Here is a 26,126-nt window from a genome sequence, read left to right as displayed (position 1 = left end):
TTATGATTTTCTCTTCACTTTTTTTTGTTCACACCTTGTTCTTGGTATAGATACGTCTTTGCCCATTTTTCATAGGAACTTATGGAAAAAGGTATACCGTATATCTGTATCTGCCGTATAATGTCAGTCTCTATTGTGAAGATTTTGATATATTTAAATCCAGGAAAGACTTCAGTTTTTGGGAACATGACGACAAAAATGAATCACTAGATGAATCTATAATCTAATAATATTTGAAAAGGAGATGGAATGATGGCTTTGCTGAATGACGTCAGGACATGAAGTGCGAGAGGAGGTGTGTGAAGGTTTCTGATTATATACGGAAAGTGCTAATAATTTGCATCAAGTGAAAAATATGTCTTTAAGTATCACTCATACGATGCCACTGTAACAGTGATGTTTTATACTATATCTTTATTTCATGCCTTATCAATGCACCTTCGATCGATCCATGCATATTTCTTGCAAAATTGCGATTTCCAATCTAGAGAAGATCAATTAATTCATATATCATTTCTAATCCGGGACAATGTAATATATTTATTGAAAATCCATTTCTTTTCTCTTGCTCACATTGTTTTCAGATATTATCCGTTTCTCTGTAACCACATGAGGAAAGGGCATACTTATTCAATTAGCATATTTGACTGGTTGATTTGTTGCCAGATATTTAAATAGAATTGTTGGAAAAAAAAAAACAACAATATCTTATCTGGTTCATAGCACCATGATGGTACAAGCGTACTCTGATAAAACATTTTATATTATAAATATCGATTGATTAATATGACCCATTAACGAGTTAACTTTGTCACACACACACACACACAAAAAGAAAGTTCAGCCCAAGACTTATTAACAGTGTGAGATATTTTGACAATTTTGCCAGGTTAAAGCTCATCTTAAATAACTGACACTTGAATTAAAAGCTTTCTAGTCAAAATGAAATAAATGTGTTTTGTCAGATTGAGGCAGAGTAATTCGTATTTTATCAGACTAGCTAATCACCCAGTGGCGGTGCTAGTCACATCTGGTTGTACTTTTGCCGGCACAATCAGCGGTATCTCTGGCAGGGGTCGATTCTTATTATTTATTGCCTTTTGTTACTCCGGGTATTTTCGGGTTACTTTTTTGTTTCTAGTTGTTGTTGTTGTTGTTGCTGCTGTTGTTTTTGTTTTGTTTTTTTCGGTCTCTGGAGATTTGACTTTTAGAAATAATAATTCTTGCTTCCACAAAGAAATACAAATGGTTTTGAATAATTTTTGGAGAAAACAAAGAAGTGTAATATTGATAAATTGTAATTCGTACAATAATGAATGAATAAATGAATGAATGAATGAATGAATGAGGGTGTGTGTATGTATGTGTATGTGTGTGTTTGTGTGGAGGTGTGTGTGTGTGTGTCTGTGTGTGTGAGTGCTCATCTTATAAATTTTCACATGATCTATTACTATAAAATATACTATAGTATGTAAAGGACTTAAATTCAGTACCAAACATTAAATACGTTACTTGCTCCTGAGGTCGATTGGTACGATTACATTCTTCGAAAATTTTGTTCTGATAAAAGTTTGTCATTCAACAGTGCAAAATAGGAAATCAACACGAATGTGGTTTAAGCTTCATCCAAATATTTTCGGTTTAACTACAATGAAATCGCAGTGATGATAAACAGTTTTGATGAGGTGATCAACTGACTTATTTGTCAAACTTGGTGTGTATAACTTGTGAACGTTGAAAGCTTTTATCTTTAAGAAAATATTTGTCTCTTATTGTGCAATATCTCCTGGCAACTAAGTGCATCTGGGAAAAATCTCTGTTGAAAAACAACAACAAAAATAGAAGCTTAGAGGTGTCTCTGACCTCCTATTCAAGATACCTTAGAAACTCTAGAGAAAGAAAAGGGTCAAAAAGGTCAACGAACTTGTTCAAAGATAAATGTATTTGTATTAATAAAGCCATTATCACGAGGATTGATATTCGATCCCCCGTTCTGCTGACTAATGAACCTTTTATGCATGTTCCATCTCCGTCTTCCATCACAAACAACACTGTCGTATTCTGACTAAACTCGTTTTTGGTCATTTTTACCAAACACAAATTTTAAGCCTTCAAAAATCAATAATACATGAAAACTTGCTAAAAAAAACAACCAAACAAACAAACAAGAAAAAAAAACCCAACTCAAATTTGAGATTTCTAAACTTTTGTCAAAATGTCCAATAAAACTTGACATGTTCGACAGGCTGGGTTCCCCCCCCCCCCCCACACCCCCACCTCCTTCCTCCAACCATTATGTTCACTGTTGTAATAATCTGCAAAGGATGTCTTTGCCTGTTGTGACTGAGTAACTTTTGATGTGATGACTATATTATCATAACAGTATTCACACATTTATGTGCTTATTATACATTACATTTTTATATAAATTTGGACAATAAAGATTAATCATTTTCATTTTAATACATCTGTTTTTGAGGGTAAAATCTAGCTAAAATGAAAATATTATCGGTTTTTGTCAGAAAACGGCATAAAGTCGATCTTATCCCCGGTGATGATAGACAGTATGACAATAACGTGGTTTACACAATGATAACGAGGATGTCTGTATCATCCATATGATATGAAAGGCTCGTCAATGATTTTTCTTATAAACCCACTAATTCAGCAAAGGCGAGTCTCACTGCCAATGCGCATTCAGGTTCTACAAAGGAAGAAAAATAAAAACTCAGCAAACAACCAATAATAAAACTAAAAGGGAGAAAAAAAGCACATGTGTGCTTTTTAAAGTATTCTTCATCATGCATTTAAAACGGAAACGTCTTTACATTGTAAAGGGGCTAAAAATAACAGATTTTTGAACAGTTTGTGTGACTGGTGTTGTAATTTTGTAGAGGAATGAATGAACTTGTGTGATACCAGAAAATGATGATTGTCAAGCACCTCAGAGCAATACTTTGTGGATACCGGCGCTATTTCAATTAATAATAATAATAATAATAATAATAATAATAATAATAATAATAATAATAATAATAATAATAAAATAATAATAATAATAAAATAAATTAATAATAATAATAATAATAATAATAATAATAATAATAATATAATAATAATAATAATAATAATAATAATAATAACAAATAATAATAATAATAAATAATAATAATAATAATAATAAAAATAATAATAATAAATATTTATTGTCCTAAAAAAGTGGCAATTTGTCATTTGGTTACACATTTATAACAATACAATATTGACATAGACACACTCACACAGATGCACACTAGTAACATCTTAGTCATTGAAAAAAAATAACAATAATAAAAATTTAAAAATAGAATAAAACAACAACAAAAAACGGCATCAACAACAACAACAACATCATCATCATCATTATCATTACCATCATCATCATCATCATCATCATCATCATCATCATCATCATCATCATCATCATCATCATCATCATCATCACAACAACCTTCCTAATATTTTCGTTACAATTATTCACTTTCACCATTCCCCTATAACACCATCACCATCATACTCCATATTATATTATTATATAATTATATAATTATATTATATTTTATAAGCCAACGTATTGTGAAAGCCCTCAGCAAAACTGAGTCTTTGATGACAAAGGTTTTTTTTTTTTTTTGTCTCAATCGTCTCCGTTAATTGTATTTACTATAGTTGTTATTGTTGTATATCTAAAATTCGAGAAGGATTAGCTACTCAAACTGTGCGTGCGGCTATGTGATCTTGTGGTTAGACACTCCCTTTTGGATCGGAAGGTCCTGGGTTCGAGTATCGCTCGGCGCATAGTTGAGTCCTTGGAAAAGGGTCTTCACTCACATTCTCTCACCGTCCTCATGTGTAAAATGAGTACCTAGATGTTTACAGCGTTGTCTCTGTCCGAAAAAAATTGCAATATCGCTTAACATGCGTTATGTCCTATCCTACATGTTAAATGTTGGCTTTTGGCCAGGGACCCCTTTTAAAGGGCTTTGAGCACGTTTAGTGGATATTGCGCTATATAAAACCTCAATTTAAAAAAAACAACTGAATAACGAAAAGATCTGTTTAAAATCATAAAGAAATAATCTAAAATACCGTTGGCTGTTCTAGGGTAATTACTTTTACGAAAATTGTTTATCAATCTTTATCAAGATCTGAAAAAAATGTGTATGAAACAGTACCATACAAAGTAATCAAGAAAAATGCAAGAAAAAATAACACCCCCCCCCCCCCCCCCCAAAAAAAAAAAATTAAAAAATCAGCCTATCAATCTTTATAGGAATTTTCAACCCTTCGTAAATGGTGGACAAATATTTCACACCATTCAACCGCTCCCTCAGGAATTCTGATTTGTGTGTTTATTAAGTTAAATGTCTGATTGAGCAGAGCGGTGATAATTTAAGAAAAAATTCCTCACTCTTTTTATTAGAGTGACTAGAATATTATAAGCAATGTGAACTGCTTTTGTAAATAAGTCTCAATTATTTAAACTATAGATGGAATGCCATAAAATTAACCCTGTACTGTAGTAAAAAATCAGATTCTAAAAAGAGATATATCAAAATGGAAATGGAGTAATATAGAAATTCGGAGAAAAATGCCTTCTAATGTGTTTATTTAAACTCAATATTGGAAACAAGCATTTTAAAAAGTGATCGAGATGATCGACGGACAACACTGGGGAGTGAAAGGGGGCAGGTTTGTCGTGATCTTCCTTAATTAAGGATGCTGGTCCAGAATTGGATGCACTGGAATTATGTCTTTACAGACGCGGACCAAGAGGAATACATGAAGTAAATCATGTCGTCTCTCTAACTTAATTTTCACGATCATCAAAATAGATAAATGCCTGAGTGTAAAAAGACATTTTTTTCCCCACAAATTTTGTGGGGTGCCCACTCATACACAAAACACACACACACACACACACACACAACCACACACACACAAACACACACGCACAGTTTATATATATATGTATATATATATATATATATATATATAAATTTACATATATCTATATATATATATATATATATATATATATATATATATATATATATATATATATATATATATATATATATACTATGAGGTATCAGACATAAATAAGACTCATACCCGAATAAAGAAAAACAAGCAAACTTAATTTTGTTGGAGCCAGAAGAGCAAAACCTTTGATACCATTCTCATTTTGAGCAGTGTTTATTTTCCATTACCTATCGAAACAGATTTATTTCTCATTAAAAACAAAGACCCTATGCAGTTTTTCTCCATTGAGAGTATTGACCTTAAAACCGCAGTGAAACAATAATTATGCCCATGCAAGATTCATTGCGAAAGGAAAAGGAGATATTGAATATCGGACATGCTAGAAATGAGACTCCCTGTAGAATAATTAAAGTTCAGAGGCTTGGCTTAATGGAAACATTACTATCTTGACGATGAGCGGAAAGATAGCATTTTCTTTCGAGATCATATTTCCTTTATTTATAGTATTCATCAGTGGTTGTTGCTTTGTTTTTGTTTTGTTTTTTTGTTTGCTTGTTTTTTGTGTGTTTTGTTTGTGTTTTTGTTTTGTTTTGTTTTGTTTTTGTTTATAAAATTATGAAAATGAAAAGTAAAAAAATATAAGGCAACATATACGACTGACGGATTGTACAATTGTTGAATGGTGTCAAATAGTGTCATAACGCTTTGATGCTGGTTTCGTTTTCATATTCTTGCACGAATTTCCCTTCAATAGTTATTCCTCATTATTTCATCGTATTTGGTTGATGTCATTAGGTATAAAAAGAAAATAGATAAATAGATGGAAAGCGATACACACACACACACACGCACACACACACACACACACACACGCATATATATATATATATATATATATATATATATATATATATATAGAGAGAGAGAGAGAGAGAGGTAGTAGATAGATAGATAGATAGATAGATAGATAGATAGATAGATAGATAGATAGATAGATAGATAGATAGATGGATGGATGGATGGATGGATGGATGGATGGATGGATGGATGGATGGATGGATGGATGGATGGAAGGACGGACGGATGGAAGGACGGACGGACGGACGGATGGATGGATGGATGGATGGCTGGATGGATGGATGGATAGATAGATAGATAGATAGATAGATAGATAGATAGATAGATAGATAGATAGATAGATAGATAGATAGATAGATAGATAGATGGAAAGATTGGTTGAGTGCTCCAAATCATATCTGATGAAACAATATCCTGATTGAGATGAAGATTACAACAAAAATAAACAAATATTTTTTTAAAAAAATAAATAAATAAAATTATCGCCCTACCTCTTGGTGATATATTAGAGAAAATTAAATGATATAGACGGTATCTACGTGGTGATGGATACACTGGGTAATATGGAAAATATTAAAACGATGTTTATGTGCGTTTTGTTGCTGTTGGATTCATTGGAAATGAGTTGGCAAAACAAATGTGTTCTGATCTCATCGGATAAATATACAGTTAAGTTTACCAACACTTAACATTTAACACTATTATTATAATCAGGTCGTGGAGTGCACGCATACCACCTGCCTATGTCACTTTAAGCAATTGTTTGAGGTACAAAATGTCTAAAAAACTTGAGCATTTATATGGTGCAATATCCATTAAACGTGTTCAAAGCGCTTTAAAGGGGGTGCCTAGCCAGCAGCAACACTTTACCTGTAGGTCGAGTCATGACGATTGCTTGACGATATTATGATTATTTTTCTAACAGAGACAACTTATTTTATACTTGAATCCGGTGAGAGAATGTGAGTAAAGAGCCTTTTCCAAGATTCAACTATGCGCCACTCAGAGCGAGACTCGAACCCTGGACCGGCCGATCCGAAGGCGAGTGTTATGCCCTAAACCACGTAGACGCACAGAGAGATATAAAAAGGACAAACAAAAATAATGAGAGAAATAATTTTAAAAAACGCGTGTATGTGACACCGCCAGGCAAAGCAGGCAGAAAAATTACAAGAAAAATAATAAACATCCCAAAAACTCAGTCTGACTCGACAATTGGTTAATGGATTTTATTGAAAATATCTTAATCTACGTTTTGTATATCATCAACCAAAATTCTCAGCTCATAATATGATTTAGACCTAGATGTTCAGATTAGCAGGTCTGACAGCCAACGCAAATATGGGCTTATTTTAACATTGTTAAAACAATGGTGGGCAGTAAGTAAGTAATTAAGTAATTAAGTAAGTAAGTAAGTAAGTTTAACACTGTTGTAATGGAGAATATTTTGCGTTGGTTTGAGAGTATTCCCATTACAACAATGTGCCCACAACAATTTGGTTATCAGACCTGCAAATGAGTATAGGGAATGAGATTTCGGAAGAGTAGGGTCCCTTGATTCGACGTCACCCATAGTCTGTGAAGTCACCGGCGGAAAAGTTATTAGAGAGAGAACGTCATCTTGATTGTGCGCATGCGTCTCTCGTCCTCGTTTCCGGTGAAAGCGGCTTGAGACACTTCAAAACCAAATTGACGTTCTCTTTGTCAGGTGACGTCCAATCAAGGGACGCTACTCTTCCGCTAATCTCATTCCCTATACCACTATTCAGACTGTCCCTGTCGTATAACTTGGAAATATGACTTTTTTTTCCGCGCATGGAGAAAATTGGTTTGAGTGGGAAAACGCCTTGCGATTTGCCGTAAATTGAAATCTTATACTGAATTAACCCCAGTATTCGAGGGGAAATTACTCTACTGTAACATATAATCATGTGGAAACGATTGAAATTCTATCAACGAATTGTAGAACGTTATTGAGCATACTTATCATGCTGTCTTTGGATAAAGAGAGATACGTATTATTTCATTGTTATTATCATCGAACACGATGAAAATGTATCCAATACAATATTAGAACGTGTAGTGATGGATCCATTAAATGACAGCTAGAGTAGATAAACAATAGGGGAGGAAATAAAATTGTATATACAAGAACGTCATTATTGGACAAAACAGGATATGACGTCATTATGGTGTTGCTGTGGTTTTGTCATCTTACGGTTCACATTATTCACATTTTTAAAATAAACAAAACAATTAATCCTATTTTAGCATTAGATAAGTGGTGTAGAAATTGAGTACAAAATCATTCATAGCAAAAGAATTTAAAATCGCATTTAAAACAACCCTATAGATCTACTATTAAAAAAGAAACAATCTCATGCATGTTTTCGCTCTGCAAAAAAAAAAAAAACATCTTGAAAAATAAGATTACGATTACTTGTAAATGCAATTTACAATAAATAAAAGAAAACATGAACAGTTATGTAGCGCATTTTTACGGATTTACCATGCTCAATGCGCTTCACAATGCTTCATTTACGAGTCTGATAATTCAGTTTGGTCATTGTTTAATCATGTCATGAACAATACTCTCACACAAATACAATATTTACTACTATCTACCTTAAAATTACTTTAACATAATTTACGTTCTGTTATCATTCTTGTACACAGGGTTCGGGTGATCGCTTTATTATGAAATGACTGGCATTTAAAAAAAATACTTAGAGGTGATTTTCTTGATGCCAACTGTACCCGAATGTCAAATCCCTATGGAATTCCAATCTAAGACCAATCGCAAGACTTGTCACAAAATCTGAGGATTGACTTTCAAAACCTGCTCTCATTATTCAGAGGGGGAAAAGTTCAATTTTGTTGTTATTTATTCAGTGACTGAAAAAGGAAAATATTTGCCTTTTTCATTGTCTCTATGCTGTCCAATAAATTGATGCAATGTATTAACTCATTTACTGTCTGGATGTGATCAACGAGTATAAATAATATTGATGTGACTCAGTAGGATTTGAAAGTTACCGCCTCATCTGTCACTGCACGACCAAATATTTATTTACATCTGAATTCATGGTTCGTGCGTTGCTGTTTGGATATTTTTAAAACTTGTATTGATGTTTAATTAACTTTACTTATATCTTTTCATATTTCTATGTGCATTGCGGAAGTTTAGTTTTCGTATTCTCGAAGGTGAAAAAAAAAATGTAAAAAAGAGCGGAGTATCAAAAGACGGTCTGTGTATAATCACCGTTGATTTATACACAGACGCGTCTGCCTCTTTCACCGTTCATTGTACTCAGACGCGTCTGTAAAATAATCACAGCGGATGTGAAGCGAATTAAACGCGAGACATTTAGTGCACAACTTGAAGAAAAAAAATGGTTTTCAGTAAATAAATAACTAAATGACTCATTTATCTACTTAATTCATTAAAAAAGAATAAGCTGGTTATTCAAAATCATTACTTCTTATCCGTCTTATAATCGAGCATATGTTCATGATTATCGAGCGGTGACAGGGATAAGAAAAAACACATAGTAAAAACAATATCTTTAATATCATCGAGTCAAAAATAGAACGATTGAAATGTGTATTAAACTAGTTTCGACAAATTTTACGATAACCGACGCACTTGTCAATGTTTTACGCGCTGTATATTGATTAAATAACACGTGACTCGTAATATGAGATAATAAGTAAGGGCAGCCATGTCAATAGCTTGCCACGCATAGCAACAAGAGTTCACGTGACCATTAAGTACGAACCATCAATAGGATTCAATAGTCTAGCAACGAGCAGCTTTGTTCTAAATAAAGAAAATCGGAACTCTTTATTCTTCATGCTGGCTCGAACTTTTTCACATGTCATGTAGTCAGAATGTATACAAGTCAAAACATGATCAGATTTATAATGTTTTTCTCCTCGGTATACACTTTTATGCTCGTCGGAGAAGAATTTCATAAGGGCGTCCGCCATTGTTCCGATAGTTTAGAACCAGTTACTAATTACTATGCGTCATTACGTCACGACTGTTGAAGCTTATTGTTTGAGAGGATGGTGATGGCTATGTGTCCATTGTCTTGTCTAAAGAAGAAACTCCTGAAATAAATTTGGCTATGGTTGTCATTCATCCTTGCATTCACCATGACTTTCCGCCAGATCTAACACGCCAACTACCCTATAGGGAATGAGATTAGGGAATGAGGACGAGAGGCGCATGCGCACAACCAACATGACGTTCTCTCTCTAATAACTTTTCCGCCGGTGACGTCACAGACTATGGGTGACGTCCAATCAAGGGACGCTACTCTGCCGCTAATCTCATTCCCTATCGCTGCTGGGTGGACAGGGTTCAGAAATAATCTCGATTATACTCGGGATCGATCTCGGACTCTTAACAACTGAGCTAAAAAAAACTGTGTAACAAGACGAGATAATAATGACGAAGCCATTATAGAAATAGTAGTATATAGAAAAACAGAATAGAAATGAATTTGCTTACATGGAAGAACATCCTGCTTGTTGTTATGGAGTACATTTCTCAATGCCGCTGTGGTTGAGTGTTCGTCTTGGTTCCTTTGAAGTGCCTATAATTAGAGAAGCATTATAGTTTCTGGGCATTCGGGTTAAAGCTCTTACTCGTACATACTCATGACGTACGGATGTACGACATTGAAGCGCCATAAGCCCTTCTATTTATTATGGGGTAAATCATAAAATATAAGAAAGTATGATGATGATGATGATGATGATGATGATGATGATGATGATGATGATGATGATGATGACTGTGATGGTTTATGTGATGATGCTGCTGCTGCTGCTGCTGCTGCTGCTGATGATGATGATGATGATGATGATGATGATGATGATGATGATGATGATGATGATATTTACAGAGACGATAATAATGATTACCAAACTGGCAACTCGCAAAATAACAACTTAAAAGACATTCTGTCGTAACACTAACGACATCCTTTTAAATTATTGGCCAGAAAACCAATTAAAACATCACTAAAATAGATAACCCCAAACTTGTCAAAAAGTATCAAGCTTAAACTTCCTAGATATTTAAAATAAAGGGTTTTTGGTCTAGACTACATAAAAACTGTGAAATTAAGAAATTAAGGAGCAGGCACCGTGTAAGATACAGAACTGAACAAGTGTGTATGAAAGGTATCACACAAAGCAAGAAAGAAAAATACAAGAAAAAAGAATCCCCAAAAATCAGTCGACCTCGACTGGGCATCGAACCACAGACCTTCTGATTACCGGTGAGACCATTAGGTAATCAGAAGGTCTGTGGTTCGATCCCCGATTTTTTGGGATGATTTTTTTTCTTGTATTTTTCTTTCTTCCTTTGTCTGGCACCTTTCATACACACTTGATCAGTTCTTTATCATAAAAACTGTGGTTTGTTAGTACAAAGCCTAAACCATAAACTCAATAATATCTTTTTTAAAATATGAATTACCTTAAACTCCACAGCCAGTTGTCCGGCCCGTTTTCGTTGTCGATAGACGGTCATGAATTTGGATGCCTGGACGGGGTCTGATCCGACGGCTTTGATGGCTCGTTCCTCGCATGCTGGGGATTCAAGAGACATGCCACACATGACTTTTAACTCGGACACTTTTCCTTCGATGTAGGAGATGAGCCCTTTACTCATCGTCATAGCTGGAGGACTAGGCTAGCTACTAGAGAGAGGTTGAAACAAAAGTTCGTTCTCTCAAATTGTAACGAACCAATTTCTCAGCTCATGCCTGCGAACATATTATGTTCATTATGATATTTTGAGAGAAGTCCTTACTTTATATTAACAAATCCATTCGGAATTGAAGAGAAATCTTGTGATTTTTCTTAAATTAAGATTTTATATAGAGATGACTCCGGGGTAACGTTGACTCTATTGAAATACCTCTATCACTTCGATAAATGAGACCCAACAAATCAGCAATCAATTCTTTGGCTGATAAAATCCAACAAACCTGCCAAGTTATAAACACAATTCACTGTTTTTAATGAATACATTGTTTTTGTGGTAAATTTTTTAGCCTTGCTGTAGATTCACATACACTTTAAAATCACATTTTGATATACTGTGTATCTCCTGGTAATAAATCTAGTAACACTTTGTCCTATAATCATTGATTCGTTTCTGCATTATTAACATCTCAGCTTCACTTTTCTTCTAAATAATAATAATAATAATAATAATAATAATAATAATAATAATAATAATAATAATAATAATAATAATAATAATAATAATAATAATAAAAATAATAATAATCATAATGATAATAATATAACATTTCTAAAATTAACCACAATATCACTGCATGAAATGGGTTGGTGCTACAAATCTTGTCTTAACCCTTTAGAGCCGGGATTCGCTTTTATGCCAACTCGACATCGTGTCTTACCATTTTCACCAGGACAGTTGTAAAAGCGATTTTACTCGGGCTCTAATGAACAGAGAGTGCAGCGCTACTACAGCTTTCTATGAGAAAACAATTAGATCTACGTGTATTTAGCAAAGAAGTACACGCCAGGTTAGGTCTTATCATTGTCATTTAAAAAAGATGAAAACGACGTGAACGAAATGTTTCGGCCCGTCGTTAATGGGAGTATCAATGCAAGATGATAATTTATAATGGATCAAATCGACTTCGGGTAACCGGATACCGATTTATTTGATCGGATCTCGTCCGCCAAAACAAACAATCTTGATAATCAATCTGGTGCAAACCCGATCCAGAAATAAAAGATTGGAAAATAGCATAGCTGGGAATGAAATTTGCATCATTATAACTTGCACTATTCTGAATGTAATATTCACATTGATGTTCAAAAGACTGCGATGTAGAAAATATGTAGATCTATGGTGTTTGTTTGTTGTTGCTTTAGGTCTCTTCCAACACAATTGAGGTTATATGAGAGACCGCTGAAACAAAAAAACAAGCAATCTAACAAAAATAGTACAAATGTCAATCAAAATCATAACCTAAAGATATCATAAACTAAATTATAAATAACCAAGAACAAACAGGCAGAGGATTTACAGGAAAAAAAATATCCCCTGTCAAAAATACAATCACAAACCAAAGAAGCAGGATAGGCTAGTAAAGAGAAGAAGAAACGACATCACTATCGGATCGTACACCCATGCGAACATCATAGGTATATGATTCAAGGGTGATGCTCCCATCCAACCACCCGCAGATCTATGGTGTAAAATACATTTGACCTAAACATGGTGTTGTATTTAAAAAACAATTTTCACTGTCGCAAATTCCTTTCCGACTCTCTCTCTCTCTCTCTCTCTCTCTCTCTCTCTCTCTCTCTCTCTCTCTCTCTCTCTGTGTGTGTGTATGTGCGTGTTTGTATTTGTTTTCTCTCTCTCTCTATCTATCTATCTATCTATCTATCTATCTATCTATCTATCTATCTATCTATCTATCTATCTATCTATCTATCTATCTATCTATCTATCTATCTATCTATCTATCTATCTATCTATCCATCCATCCATCCATCTATCTATCTATCTATCTATTTATCTATCTATCTATCTATCTATCTATCTATCTATCTATCTATCTATCTATCTATCTATCTATCTATCTATCTATCTATCTATCTATCTATCTATCTATCTATCTATCTATCTATCTATCTATCTATCTATCTATCTATCTATTTCAGTATTGGGACTGAGACAAACATATCAAGGTGGCCAAAAAAAATTAGCTTCAATTCAAATTAAGGTGCCTCTCGGACGAAATTTGCCCTTAACCATTATTTACCCCAGTTTTTCCCCTGGAGTTTTTGAGATAGGACTTGGGACAATGAGTTCCATCGCCGGACACAGAAAATTAAACCGGAAATCAAAAAGATAAGACTCGCCATTGATATTCGTCTTTAAATATGACGGTTGCAATCAAATGTCGGTAATGACCTTGATATATTTTGTCTTTGGGCTTCAAAGTTTCAAATTATGTTGTATCCCATTAATCATAATATTAGCCTTTGATCTCTAAAACGAAGTTTTCGGCTTTTGAATTGATGTGTTCAACAACGCGACATAAAACTTGAATCCTATTTTTATTTTCGTGTCAAGAATTATGAGAGTGGCTTTATTATAAAAGTAGTCCTTCAGCGTCAGTAGGCCCATAAAGCTAGATTTTATCCCGGTTTCTATGGTGTGAAACGGACAATAAAATTGCTTTCTATCCTTTGGATAGGACGTTAGAGTTTATCAGAAAGTACGTTCCGTCAGAGCTAACTAACCCAGCTACCCAATCCCACTGCTGGGTGGACAGGGGGGGGGGGGGGGTTAGAAAAAAATATCGGCTGCATCGTGATCGATCTCGGTCCCTTTTCGTGTAAAGCGAGTGCTCTATCAACTGAGCTATCGGAACTCCTGATGTAGGTGGTTCTATGAAATCGCTAGGACACTTTTCAATTTACTCGTCGTGTACATTTGTAGAAGTCAGATAATCTGAGTTATTATAGGTTCATTGTTGTAATTAAAATACTGTCTCAAGCCAACGAAAAGTATTGTCCACTAAAACAATATAAAAACAATCACGACCTGTAAATATTTGCACGTAGTATTTACGAAATTTTCTAATTTTAATAATAATGTTTTTGTTTGTTTGTTTGTTGCTTTAGGTCTCTTCCAACACAATTGAGGTTATATGAGAGACCGCTGAAACAAAAAAACAAGCAATCTAACAAAAATAGTACAAATATAAATCAAAATCATAACCTAAAGATATCATAAGCTAAATTATAAATAACCAAGAACAAACAGGCAGAATATTTACAGAAAAAAAATATCCCCTGTCAAAAATACAATCACAAACCAAAGAGGCAGGATAGGCTAGTAAAGAGAAGAAAAAACGACATCACTATCGGATCGTACACCGAACATCATAGGTATATGATTCAAGGGTGATGCTCCCATCCAACCACCCGCTAATAATGTTTAAAATAATAGTACCGTATTCATACCCATATCGTGTAAAAAAGTTAGCTTGGTGATAAAATTCGCGATAATATGCAATACACTGAAAAAAAATATTATTCATCGAGTGACTGTCCTTATATCGTACTGTATTATAAGGTTCTCTCCTATTTTGTAGCTGTAGAACGGAAGAGTCCGGAAACCCCGTTATACGTTTCGGTTTTTCTTTTTCGTTTGGAATGATCCAAATCGTACATTAGCATTCTTGTGACTAAATTCCACAGCACGTTAAACTGGCCTACATATCTGGTTTCATTTAGCCAACCTATTCTTATATGTCAAGTTATAAGTGTACAAAAGCTACACCAATTATTGTGTAATTCGATGTGACTGCGTGACAATCATTGAGACAGTTACGACACCTTGCTACTATAAAGTCGATAATTGTAGAGCTATTCTTAGATATCATATCATAATACACAAGTTATTTAGGGAGGCGCTTTCCTGACGATGGGTGTCTCTTCATTTTAATTTTTAACTCAAGTTTCTAAAACTGGTTCAACCCGATGTCATAGCGGATAAATGCCGTGCGTCATATTGGTTCTATGAGTTAAAGTAAAATACTCACAACTTCCACCAGCCAACGTATCAACAAACGAAACGTTGCGTAACTGTAAGCGTTTAGTCTAACTGATATAATTTAGAACTAATCATTAAAAGAGATGTCTAAAAACAATAATAAAGAGGCAAGTGTCGTCAATTTCTTTCCATCCATAACATGGTCCCAAATCAAGGTATAGAATTAGGTTGCAAATGCAGTCTCTATATATAACGAAGGAACACAATTGACGTACTTCAGCTATATGTTATTGTTTTAAGACAGCCACTTTAAACTTTGACTATAAACGTTCAAGGTTATACATAGTTTGTGTTTTAGTATGCCTTATCTGGCTGGCGGCTGTTGTATTTTACCTTAACGCATAACAACAATTGGGGGAATGTGTGATTGATCGTATCCTTTAGTTTTGTGCAACAAAATGAGCTATTATGAGGACAACTCACAAGGAAAAAATCATAAATTTGAGTAAAAATGATGATGATGATGATGATGATGATGATGATGATGATGATGATGATGATGATGATGATGATAATAATAATAATAATAATAATTGTATAGCGCATTTTCAAAATTATATGCGCCTTATATTGGTTTAAAAAAATACATTTCTTGTGCCACTACCCCCCCCCCTCCCCCCGCACACACTCACTCAGACATACAATTGAATATTTACATATAGATGATGTGCGCTTAGCTAAGAAACTCACAGCATTGCCATCCGGAAATATAATGGACCAACACACAAAACCATGTGTAACCTTGAACGTTTTTATAGAGAGTATGCAGATGACGTCACTCAGGCCTTTGTTATTGTTTTTGCCATCCGCGTTTGTGAGTTGTTCTCACTAAACTGTATTAACCAGACTATAAAAGTTCATGGTTACACAGAGTTTGTGTGTGGTCCGTTATACTTCCGGATGGCAATGTTGTGAACTCCTTGGCCAAGCGCATTCTATTTATAGATAGTACGAAGTTGACGTCACTCAGGTCTTTGTCATTGTTTTTTGCGATCCGCGTTATTAGTGATTCTCACTAAATAAACTATCTATCCTTTCTTTAAAAAATATAGCATTGTGGAGAACATTGTGCTTATTTGAGTCAATAAAAAAAATGATACGGCGCACAACTCTACTGAAAGATTTGAAAATTAGAAATGTATTTTTTACAGATAGATAAACAGATAACTTGATTTCCTTTTATAATTTAAAGTCAGTTTGAAAGTTCGTTGAGTCACACAGATATCATAAAATACGTACCGACGACACCAACACTCTCAAAATCAACCATTTTCGTCACTGTAAAAAGTTGTCAGTTTGCGTCATCTATTTATGACATCAAGTATTATTATTACTTCCGTTGTGTTGTTGATTTAGCGGTGATCAGTTTTGTTATGTAGTAGTATGTTCTAATTGCGTGTATGTTTGTGTGTGTGTGCGTGTGTGTGTGTTTGTGTTTGTGTGTTTGTTGTGTGTGGTGTATACATGTGTGTGTGTATTGGCACTTTTCAGCAAATCGTGGCATTCATAGTGACATTATTCACTTGATCACATAAAGGTATTCGGATTTACACAAATTTTAAACAAGTTTCACCGATTAACAACGTCAACTAATATTACTGCTGATATTACGGTCGTTTTTATGCCATCGATGTGATAATTATTGCCCTGGGAAATATTTAATTAAACGTTGTCGGCAAACTGTCAATTGTATTTGTCTAGCTTCTAGCCGAACAAACTTAATATTTTTCGCGTCTGCTTCAGATTTTCATTTGACCTCACATAAGTTAGGTAAAGGGGAGACATTCCGAAAGCTCCTGCATCCCCAGTATTCTTTCAATTTGTATTTTCACCGTTGATCTTTTGTCAGGCGTTTATTTATTCAATTTGTCATCATATAGATTTGTGAGGATTTTTTTTTCTATTAGGGTTAGTCATAAGTCTTATTAAAGGTGCTAGGGGGGAGACATTCCGAAAGCTCCTACATCCCCAGTATTCTTTCAATTTGTATTTTCACCGTAGATCTTTTGTCAGGCGTTTATTTATTCAATTTGTCATCATAAAGAAGCATTTTAAAGACTCTAGAACAAACCTTGATAGATTTGTGAAAGTTTAAAATTTCCTAATTTGACCATTGTTTTGATCCTCGGCCGCCATTTTAATATGTGAAGTATTGAAAGGTAGTGCAAAGCAGTCCGAGGGTATACTTCCGGATGGCAATGTTGTGAACTCCTTGGCCAAGCGCATTCTATTTATAGATAGTACGAAGTTGACGTCACTCAGGTCTTTGTCATTGTTTTTTGCGATCCGCGTTATTAGTGATTCTCACTAAATAAACTATCTATCCTTTCTTTAAAAAATATAGCATTGTGGAGAACATTGTGCTTATTTGAGTCAATAAAAAAAATGATACGGCGCACAACTCTACTGAAAGATTTGAAAATTAGAAATGTATTTTTTACAGATAGATAAACAGATAACTTGATTTCCTTTTATAATTTAAAGTCAGTTTGAAAGTTCGTTGAGTCACACAGATATCATAAAATACGTACCGACGACACCAACACTCTCAAAATCAACCATTTTCGTCACTGTAAAAAGTTGTCAGTTTGCGTCATCTATTTATGACATCAAGTATTATTATTACTTCCGTTGTGTTGTTGATTTAGCGGTGATCAGTTTTGTTATGTAGTAGTATGTTCTAATTGCGTGTATGTTTGTGTGTGTGTGCGTGTGTGTGTGTTTGTGTTTGTGTGTTTGTTGTGTGTGGTGTATACATGTGTGTGTATTGGCACTTTTCAGCAAATCGTGGCATTCATAGTGACATTATTCACTTGATCACATAAAGGTATTCGGATTTACACAAATTTTAAACAAGTTTCACCGATTAACAACGTCAACTAATATTACTGCTGATATTACGGTCGTTTTTATGCCATCGATGTGATAATTATTGCCCTGGGAAATATTTAATTAAACGTTGTCGGCAAACTGTCAATTGTATTTGTCTAGCTTCTAGCCCGAACAAACTTAATATTTTTCGCGTCTGCTTCAGATTTTCATTTGACCTCACATAAGTTAGGTAAAGGAGAGACATTCCGAAAGCTCCTGCATCCCAGTATTCTTTCAATTTGTATTTTCACCGTTGATCTTTTGTCAGGCGTTTATTTATTCAATTTGTCATCATATAGATTTGTGAGGATTTTTTTTTCTATTAGGGTTAGTCATAAGTCTTATTAAAGGTGCTAGGGGGGAGACATTCCGAAAGCTCCTACATCCCCAGTATTCTTTCAATTTGTATTTTCACCGTAGATCTTTTGTCAGGCGTTTATTTATTCAATTTGTCATCATAAAGAAGCATTTTAAAGACTCTAGAACAAACCTTGATAGATTTGTGAAAGTTTAAAATTTCCTAATTTGACCATTGTTTTGATCCTCGGCCGCCATTTTAATATGTGAAGTATTGAAAGGTAGTGCAAAGCAGTCCGAGGGTTTTTTTCTATTAGGGTTAGTCATAATGCTAGGGTGTTTATTTTCCTATTAGGGTTAGGTAAAGGTAGTCTAGGTTTTACTTTTTCTTGGGGTTAGTTGAGGGAATATTATTTAAGTTGTTTCCCTTTGTAGGAGGTTTTGGAAGGCCTTCCAAGTCAAGCGTGGTAAAGACTTGTGACATTGATTTATACTGACTGATAAACTAAAATCATGCGGAATAAAGCATGGCAGCGACGACAAGCACATCGTTTAAAGTGTGCATCTAATCGTAATCAAGCTAATCAAGAAAATGATTCAGGCAATATCGAATGAAAGTAGTTCTTTCCCCGCGAAATTGCGGGCTTTTTACTAGTATATAATACAATTTAGTAAGAGTTACATGGATGACACACACAAAAAAACAATAACAAAGACATGAGCGATGTCAACTGCATTCTATATATTCGGTGAATGCGGCTATCACAGATTCTGTCCCTCAGTTGTAACCAACACAGTGAATACTTCTAAAAGGACAGCACACATGTAAACATTTTTCGGGCTGGATGATTTCTATGAGTGAAAAGAACTCACAAAAAAACACAAATTATTTTAAAAACAAGCCTTAACACCGAGATACCAGTCCCGTGTGGAGAAATCATTGTAATTTTTCTTTGTCCACAAATTAAGGAACTGAATTTGGTAGATAATGCATTCATTCAAAGGGGTTTTAACCATAATATTGTTTGTCTCAGATTAAAAATAAGCAGAGTGAAAAGGAAACGTTTTAATAGTTTCGATTTAGGAGACAGAAGAACAAGAACAAGAAGAATGGGCTTGCTGATTTGTACGAGTGAACAAAACTCAGATTTCTGTGTGAGTTTTACTCATCAAGCGGTAGAACAGTGGGCATTTTACTTAGACACATACCATCGATTGTAAAACCTGTGTAGTTGGCAATGTTTACCAACCACTGCCATTGTTTACATTATGATGACTGTCTGAGAGGCGTGGTTATCAAAGTGTCTATTGTTCATTTTGGTCAGCATGACCCATGGGTATGTTTACAACTTTCATAAACAAAGCAGCGTGTTTAGATATATTAAGAAATGCCCAATCGTTGTACAGCAACAGATCAAGTGATTGGTGACTCGGGTGGACGAAAACATGAATATAGATAGTATGCAGATGACGTCACTAAGGCCTTTGTTATTGTTTTTGCCATCCGCGTTTGTGAGTTGATCTCACTAAACTGTATTAACAAGACTATAAAAGTACATGGTTACACAGAGTTTGTGTGTGGGTCCGTTATACTTCCGGATGGCAATGTTGTGAACTCCTTGGCCAAGCGCATTCTATCTATAGATCGCTCCAATAAGGCAGCAACTGCATCGACTCAATATTTTATCTATTTTTACTTCTACTTGGTAATGAAACATGTAAGCATGATGCTGATTTTGGTGTGATCTACTCATAAATGTGAAGGATGGAACATGTTCGTGGACGTTCGATTGGCGATAGACGGCGGGAGTATTTAATTTCTTTTTGTTTTTACAAACCAATCAAAATGAGGTAGGTAGATGGCAAAATAAATCAAAGTTAGTTTTCTCATTATTTGTTAATATATAAACGAAACCGCTTCTGTCGCGGCTTACAGAAAGACTATTGGAACTATTCATTTGGTTTGTTTTACAATAATAATTGATGATTCGAACGTTACTAGGCATTAACTTATCAGAATATTCTCTTCCAGTTAGCCCATTCTAAATACTTCTTTCCTACCAACAAAAAGGTCTGGCAAACATTCCGTAATTGATGCTAGTTTTGATAAAATATACGATTACTGATGTAGTTTTCAAAAGGCTATGCACTTTGTGCTGATTGAAAAACCCGATACTCGTATTACAAGATAATAGCAAAATGGCATTCGTGTGAGTGCTTGCCAGGCATTGCAACAAGAGACCAGGTGACCATTAAGCAGAAGCACCAATTATATTGGCAATAAAAATAGAAAACTTTACCGTGCTGAATTGAACTATAAATGCTGCGTAAAACGTACCAATCAAGATATACACACCCTCATGTTACAAAAAAAATTTATTAAAAATTGGGGCTTTTAACAAAATTAACCTATGCAAAGGTACTGAAATGAACAAATAAACAAACACACGCACATGATAGCGCATACAATATTGGATACTGTGTATACATTTTAATCAAAACATAATTCGATATGATGTTTGAAAACCATTAGATAACATCAATGTCAATAGCACAACGTGAAAATGTCCCATAGTTAGACTATGACAATAATAAAATAGCAAGATTATTATTATTATGCAATGCATGTTCCATTAAGCAGTTAATTGCCGGACTCTGGAAAATCACGTATTTAAAAATTTGGACAGAAAACTTGTCTTTCAAATATCGACCGACTTAAATGACTCTTAACTTAGCAAAAACTCTCAAACCTGGGACTTTGTTGAAGGCAAAACAAACAGGTAATGTGAAGAGGGTACATATCTTTTTGAAGAAAAAAAAAGATATATTAAGTGAGCACCAATGGGAGGGCAGGTGAAAGTGACCAAGTTGATAAGGCATAGCAATTAAAGCCAGATACCTAGTTTGAGTCCCGTTTTTGATCGGTATCTCATATTTTTCCCTTGTGCAAGAAATTAGCACCATTTATTGCTCATTCTTAGTACCAAACTGCGACTGACCCTTGCATTATCTGATTCAATTTTCAATTTAGATCCATAGCCAATTTTCCTATGATACTGTTACTTTTTATCTTTGTGGTCCTTGTGGTAAGACACCCATCTATTGGTTCAAGTCTCGCTATAAGAGGTGCAAAGTTGTGTCGTCGGGAAAGACTCGTTACTCACAATCTCTCCGCAATCTCAGATGAGAAATTAAATGAGTACTTGGCCTGTAGCAGTAGTAGTAGGAGCGGTATATGTGTCTTTTTGTAATGCGCTTTGAGCACGTTTAGTGGATATTGCGCTACATAAAAGCTCAATTTTTTAAATGCCGAGAAATATTGAATATAATGGCGCTTTTCAAGCGGCACATCTCGTCCTGTTGCTGTTGGCTTGGAACCCCTTGTTAACATTGAGTGGATAATATAACTATCAATACATAACAGAGAGATGATTTACAATGGAAAATATCACTTCCCAGAACTATACAACTATACATTCGACTGTTTTCCTCTCAGGCAAGTACCAGGACAAACAAAATAATATCATTTCACGACAAAGGCAGAAAGCAACTTGGAAAACAGATGTAAGGGGATAGAAGACACACCAAGTGACCTCCTGCCCACCATGGAAGGTCAGAAGACCCCACCCAGCTAGCTGGTCTTGAGCACTGTATAGAACTAGCGCTTTCAATTATAAAATGACCAATCTACTCGTTCGAACAACGACCTGCTTGAAAATCACTCGTGGCAACTAAAACGCACGCAAAGCGGATTAAAACGAGACAAGCTTTCTGCGAACAAATAAAAGAGGAAAAAAACGTAATCTGCTGCAATGGGTGAAAATCAATGAAGTGCAAGAAAAGGATACAAGACAAAACCGTTCCTTTTCTATTCGCATTATTAAATCATTGATTGTCATTGCCAATAACCAGATAGTTATTCGCAACCGATCTAGTAGGTCTCTTTATGTTGAGCGTCTTCCCGAATGTGCGCTATGTGGTCTAGTGGTATGACACTCGCCTTTGGACCTGTAGGATCCAGGTCCAGCGACGCATAGTTGAGGCTTTTGAAAAGACTCTTTACTCATATTCTCTCACAGTACTCATGTGTGTAATTAGAAACCTGCCGTTAACAACGTTGTCTCTGTCCGAAAATAAATTGCAATATCGCCTAACAGACGTCAGGTCTCGTCCTACATGTGAAGTGTTGCTGTTGTAAAGCGCTTTGAGCACGTTTAAGTGGATATTGCGTTTATTATTGCTTAAGTTTTTGTTGTTTTTTATTCAAAATGCCAAAGCCCGAAGCTGATAAGCTCTTGATCCCTCTTATAACTAAACCGCTTTCGTAATTCTAAAAATAGATTTGATTAAAAAGAATGATACCATTCATTTTCTTCTTTAAGATCACCGTTATTCATCCGTCGAGAGAAATCTTTCTTTTAAGTCTATTCCAATAGAAAACTGGAATATCCCAAGCGTCAGTTGCAGCAGTCCACCATATTGATCAACGTCAAATTGCTCAGCTCAATACTACGGAATGATGACGACTATTGATGATGATCATTATGATGATAATGATCATGATCATGATGGCGATGATGATGGTGATGATGATGATGATGTTGATGATGATGATGATGATGATGATGATAATAATGATGATGATGATGATGATGATGATGATGATGATGATGATGATGATGATGATGGACACACACACACACAACATTAATCGTAGAAAACACACGTAAAATGGATGACATCAAAACTGTAATTATTGTCCAAAAAAACACAGGCAAGACAACAACGCTAAACTGTACATTAACGACTATGAATGAAACGAGTGTCGGGCTCTCTGATAGAAACTACACAGATCTCAGAAACGATCGTCAAAAGTATATCAATAACATGCAGAAGAATGATGGGGTTGTAATTATATAACCGCTCTTTGAAACATGTACATTCATAACAAGAAGAGGTGACAAACATCTCTGTATAACAAAGATCTGAATGATCAGAAGCAGCAGACACCATAGAAACATGCAGCGCAATAAAACACCGCATGCCAAAGTGTCTTTATAATACGCTTCAACAGTCGTACCGTCACTTCCCTCGTAATGATGCATGGTAACTTAGTAACTGGCTCTAACCTATCGAAACAATGGCGGACGCCCTTATGAAATATTTCTCCGACGAGCATAAAAGCGTATCCAGAGGGGGGAAAAAACATTATAAATCTGATCATGTTTCGACTTTTACACATTCTGATCACAAGACAGATGAAAAGTTCTAGCCAGCATGACGAATAAAAAGTGCCAATTTTCTTTGTTGAGAACCAGGATGGCCGCTGTTGCTGGGCGACGTGACATCAGACTATTGAATCCAATTGAAGATGAAATATTGCCACAGCATGGGCAACAGCAACATAATTCACAATGCCAATCATAGCAATCACTAGAGATGGTGTTTCCAAACAACTGTAAGAGCTGTCTTGAAAGCTCCGGGACCTGATTTGATTCCAAAACGAATTCTGAAAGAATGTGCAAAGGGAATTTTTTAAATGAGCTTTTATATAGAGCAATATCCACTAAATGTACTCAAAGCGCTTTACAATGTGTCCCTGGCCAACAGCAACATTTAACACTTAGGACCGAACATGACGCCTGTTAGGCGATGTTACAATTTTTTCGGACAGAAACAACACTGAACGGCCAGGTACTCATTTTACACCTGAGTACGATGAGAGAATGTGAGTAAAGAGCCTTCTCCAAGGACTCAACTATGCGCCAAGCGATACTCGAACCCAGGACCTTCCGATCAGAAAGCGAGTGCCATACCACTAGACCACATAGCCGCACAAATAGTTCCATACCGATGCATGCTATTTCAGTAATCTCTCGAAAGAGAACAAGTCCGAAAAGATTAGAAAATGATAGGATTATTGCAATCTACAAAAAAGGATACAGGACATCGAGTCGAATTATAGCCCCGTTTCACTAACCTTGGTTATATGAGCATATACATCACAGGATTATGGATTATTTTGACATCCAACATATATTAGTTGTTGACTACCAATATGGTTTTCGGAAGAGTAGATTTTGTGAGACTCAATTCATCAATACACTTAAACTTAGGATGCAAATTCTGACACACCATTTACCAGTCTTCCATTCCAATGATGGAACTTTAAAGACAAAAGGAGAAAATGAAATCACAAACTTCCATTACAACGATGGGACTTTAAAGACAAAAGGAGAAAATTAAATCACAAAATCAATAGCACAAAATCAGAAAACTGAAACAGACAATAAAGCATATATACCAAGAAAACACAGGGAGGTAAAGAAACAGAACAAAAGATATGAAAAAAAATCGTGGATTGACACAATTGCACCGCAGACAGAAGTGACAACAGCCAATATTATGAAAAACCAAAATACTCAGAAATAAAAAGCTAAGGACTTAGGTAGACTTGGGTTATTTTCAACAGATTCTCAATTGAGACAAACCAGAAAATCCTTTAAGAAAAGAAGCAACAGAAACAGAAATAAACACTATAAATTAAATATTGACGCAGTGTAAAGTTTACCAGTCCGCCAATTTAACGATGTGGTCACTGTGACCAATATCCGAATCTCGTATTGCTGATAATTATCGCAATGTGCAATCCATTGCTTTTAAACAAAAACCGCATAGTCGATAACTCAATATCAAGCAAGCTCTACATATTTTTAATTTATTTGAAATGTTTCTCTACAATCTGGTTCTCCAAATAATCGTGGCCGGAAATAGCACAAATCTGGATTATCTCCTCTCATATAAAAAATAAGCGTTAGAAATTGATGTCGTAAAAGAATTCTAATGATGGTTATTATAATGTATGGGAGTTGAATTCAGTTTAAAGAATAGAATAATTTGACCCAAGTATTCATAATTTGATAAACTTTTCAGTACATTTTTTCACCCAAATCGGTACCGAATTTGTTTTTTATAAACACAATAATATGAAGTTTTATCCTTTTATCACATTTCACAAAAGTAAAATATTTTGAATACTTTCACATCAAAATGTGAAAGACAGATATTCTAAATTAAATTTAATTCCCATAAATATCGACGATAACAAAAAAAACTAAGGAATTCAGGCAAAAAGGTCAAACAAAACCAAAAGCATAGAAAGAGAGAGGGAGAGTGAAGATAGCAAGATAGCATGTCCTAAGGCATTAAGTCTGCCATTTCTGACGACAGAGAAAAATAATGATGATGATGATGATGATGATGATGATGATGATGATGATGATGATGATGATGATTGTCCTACCATGCCATGGTGTTTTTTTTTCTTATTGCTGTCAGGGTTTTTCCCCTTTAGTTGGACAAATTAGCCACAAGGCCACAGGGTGTGGAGAGAAAGTGTCACGAATGACGCAGAAGATGAATAAATATGACAATGAGAAGAGGAGTTGTC

General features: G+C 34.9%; 1 protein-coding gene across 4 annotated transcripts in view; it reads right to left on the bottom strand.

Moving 5' to 3' along the window:
• The window catches only part of LOC144962867 (receptor-type tyrosine-protein phosphatase epsilon-like), a 134,148-nt gene that overhangs the window by 64,175 nt on the left and 43,847 nt on the right, over window positions 1-26,126 (bottom strand). For 2 of the 4 annotated variants that reach the window (XM_078896220.1, XM_078896222.1), the window contains exons 2-3: window positions 11,372-12,035; window positions 10,397-10,481 (exon numbers count right to left, since the gene is read on the bottom strand). The exons of 1 other annotated variant lie outside the window; for it this stretch is intronic. In XM_078896220.1, coding sequence (XP_078752346.1) covers window positions 10,397-10,481; window positions 11,372-11,572 — 286 coding nt within the window. In that variant the 5' untranslated portion in view covers window positions 11,573-12,035. The remainder of the gene's footprint in view (window positions 1-10,396; window positions 10,482-11,371; window positions 12,036-26,126) is intronic. One more of the 4 variants, XM_078896221.1, reaches the window with a different exon arrangement.

This window comes from Berghia stephanieae, chromosome 1 (assembly GCF_034508935.2).
Source record: "Berghia stephanieae isolate SIO BIC M18660-M18661 chromosome 1, UCSD_Bste_1.3, whole genome shotgun sequence".
Classification (NCBI taxonomy): domain Eukaryota; kingdom Metazoa; phylum Mollusca; class Gastropoda; order Nudibranchia; family Aeolidiidae; genus Berghia; species Berghia stephanieae.
This window is presented reverse-complemented; position numbering and strand designations above follow the sequence as displayed.